Source organism: Abramis brama, assembly GCF_963993115.1.
Source record: "Abramis brama genome assembly, chromosome: 3".
Classification (NCBI taxonomy): Eukaryota; Metazoa; Chordata; class Actinopteri; order Cypriniformes; family Leuciscidae; genus Abramis; species Abramis brama.
The window spans coordinates 785917-788416 of record NC_139965.1 but is presented as its reverse complement, the minus strand read 5'-3'; the positions used below and the strand labels follow the sequence as shown (position 1 = coordinate 788416).

At 45.4% G+C, this 2500-nt stretch overlaps 1 protein-coding gene across 2 annotated transcripts in view; it reads left to right on the top strand.

The window, feature by feature from the left end:
* The window catches only part of LOC311080253 (mitogen-activated protein kinase kinase kinase 11), a 43626-nt gene that overhangs the window by 19890 nt on the left and 21236 nt on the right, over window positions 1-2500 (top strand). For both annotated transcript variants that reach the window (XR_014605546.1, XM_084110066.1), the window contains exon 3: window positions 1672-1852. Coding sequence is in view for 1 of the 2 variants with exons in the window: in XM_084110066.1 (XP_083966192.1) it covers window positions 1672-1852 (181 nt within the window). In the remaining variant the exon portion in view is untranslated. The remainder of the gene's footprint in view (window positions 1-1671; window positions 1853-2500) is intronic.

Below are 2500 nucleotides of genomic sequence, written 5' to 3'. Positions count from 1 at the left end.
TGAGTGAGTGAGCGAGCGAGCGAGTGAGCGAGTGAGTGAGTGCGTGAGTGTGTGAGTGAGTGAGTGTGTGAGAGTGTGCGAGTGAGTGAGCGAGAGTGAGTGTGTGAGTGAGTGAGTGCGAGTGAGTGAGCGAGAGTGAGTGTGTGAGTGTGTGAGTGAGTGAGTGCGAGTGCTTGAAGAGCGAGAGTGAGTGTGTGAGTGAGTGAGTGCGTGCGAGTGAGTGAGCGAGAGTGAGTGAGTGAGTGAGTGAGTGAGTGCGAGTGAGCGAGCGAGAGTGAGTGTGTGAGTGAGTGAGTGCGAGTGAGTGAGCGAGAGTGAGTGTGTGAGTGAGTGAGTGCGAGTGAGCGAGCGAGAGTGAGTGTGTGAGTGAGTGAGTGCGAGTGAGTGAGCGAGAGTGAGTGTGTGAGTGAGTGAGTGTGTGAGTGTGTGAGTGTGAGTGCTTGAAGAGCGAGATTCACTGCCGAACGATTACAGCCCCATTGACTCCCTGTGCCGATGCATTGATGAAGTCAACAGTTGGATGTGTCAAAACTTTCTTCAGTTAAACAAAGACAAAACTGAAGTCATTGCGTTTGGAAACAAAGATGAAGTTCTCAAGGTGAATGCATACCTTCACTCTAGGGGTCAAACAACTAAACATCAAGTCAGGAATCTTGGTGTGACACTAGAGTCAGACCTTAGTTTCAGTAGTCATGTCAAAGCAATAACTAAATCAGCATACTATCATCTGAAAAATATTGCAAGAATTAGATGCTTTGTTTCCAGACAAGACTTAGAGAAACGTGTTCATGCTTTCATCACCAGCAGGGTGGATTACTGTAATGGACTCCTCACTGGCCTTCCCAAAAACACCATAACACAGTGTCAGCTCATACAGAACGCTGAGCAGAACCAGAACAGATGAGCACATCACACCAGTCCTCAGGTCTTTACACTGGCTCCCAGTTACATTTAGGATTGAGGATACAGTATCACATTCAAATCCCTCATCTGTTTAGCTGTGCATTTACTGAATGAGCACTGTGTCACTGTTTGTACTGTACCGTATTTTATTTTATTTTTCTAAACTGTTTTAATTATTCTTATTTCTTTTTTATTATTTTAATTTCTTCTATGTAAAGCACTTTGAATTGCCATTGTGTATGAAATATGCTATATAAATAAACTTGCCTTGCCTTGCCTTAAGGGAGTGAGTGAGTGTGCAAGTGAGTGCGAGCGAGTGAGTGTGTGAGTGAGTGTGTGAGTGAGTGTGTGAGTGAGTGTGTGAGTGAGTGTGTGAGTGAGTGTGTGAGTGAGTGTGTGAGTGAGTGTGTGAGTGAGTGTGTGAGTGAGTGTGTGAGTGAGTGTGTGAGTGAGTGAGCGAGCGAGCGAGCGAGTAAGGGAGTGGTTAGTAAGTGAGTGAGTGTGCGAGCGTGCGAGTTATGGTGCGAGCGAGCGATTGAGCGAGCGAGTGTGTGTGCGAGTGAGTGAGTGAGTGTGCGAGTGAGTGAGGGAGGGAGCGAGCGAGTTAGTGTGCGTATTCTATCAAAATACAATCAAGTGTATTTCTGATATCTAACTTATGCTCCCTCTCCCTCTCCCTCTCCCTCTCCCTCTCCCTCTCTCTCTCTCTCTCTCTCTCTCTCTCTCTCTCTCCCTCTCTCTCTCTCTCTCTCTCTCTCTCTCTCTCAGTTCTGCTGGCTGAGCCTGTAGAGAATGGCAGTATTGAGGGCAAAACCCTGAAGATCACAGATTTCGGTCTGGCGAGAGAGTGGCACAAGACCACTAAGATGAGCACGGCGGGCACGTACGCCTGGATGGCCCCCGAGGTCATCAAGTCCTCCACGTTCTCCAAGGGCAGCGACGTCTGGAGGTGAGAGAGAGAGAGAGAGAGAGAGAGAGACACACACACATAATCTCAACCGCTTAATCACACGTGGCATTAGAAACCGTGTCGACTGCTCTTCAAGAATTACTGGTTAACCCTGTGTTTCCCAACCGGTTTTCAGTCACGGCACCCTACACTAGGGATGGGCGATATGGACTTAAAACTATATCACAATATTTTCTAGTATTCATTGCGATAACGATATCAATGACTATATAAATATAGTACCATTCTCCACTGTTTTTGGCTGCAAGTGATGCATGCATTCTGGAGAGAAACACAAACACTGATCTAAAGTGAAGCATCATCAGATAGGCTCCTATAATATACCAATTACATACAATAATAAATAAAAAACTGTAAAAATCCAAATACCAGCCCTTGCAGAAATGGACAAGTTGCATATATGTATACGCTTCTAGTGCAGCTGTACTGAAAAACAATCACACAATAATAATTCAAATCAATTTCAAGTTTGAAATGTAAAAAACTAACAAAAATACTGATAAGATTCAGAGTTCCAGATTGTAGAGCAATGAGCTCGTTTAGTGATGGACTCGTTTAGTGATGAACTCCTCCTCAGTTCCGCCAGTTGTTTTCTATACACGCGAGATATGAATGCGTCCCAAACAG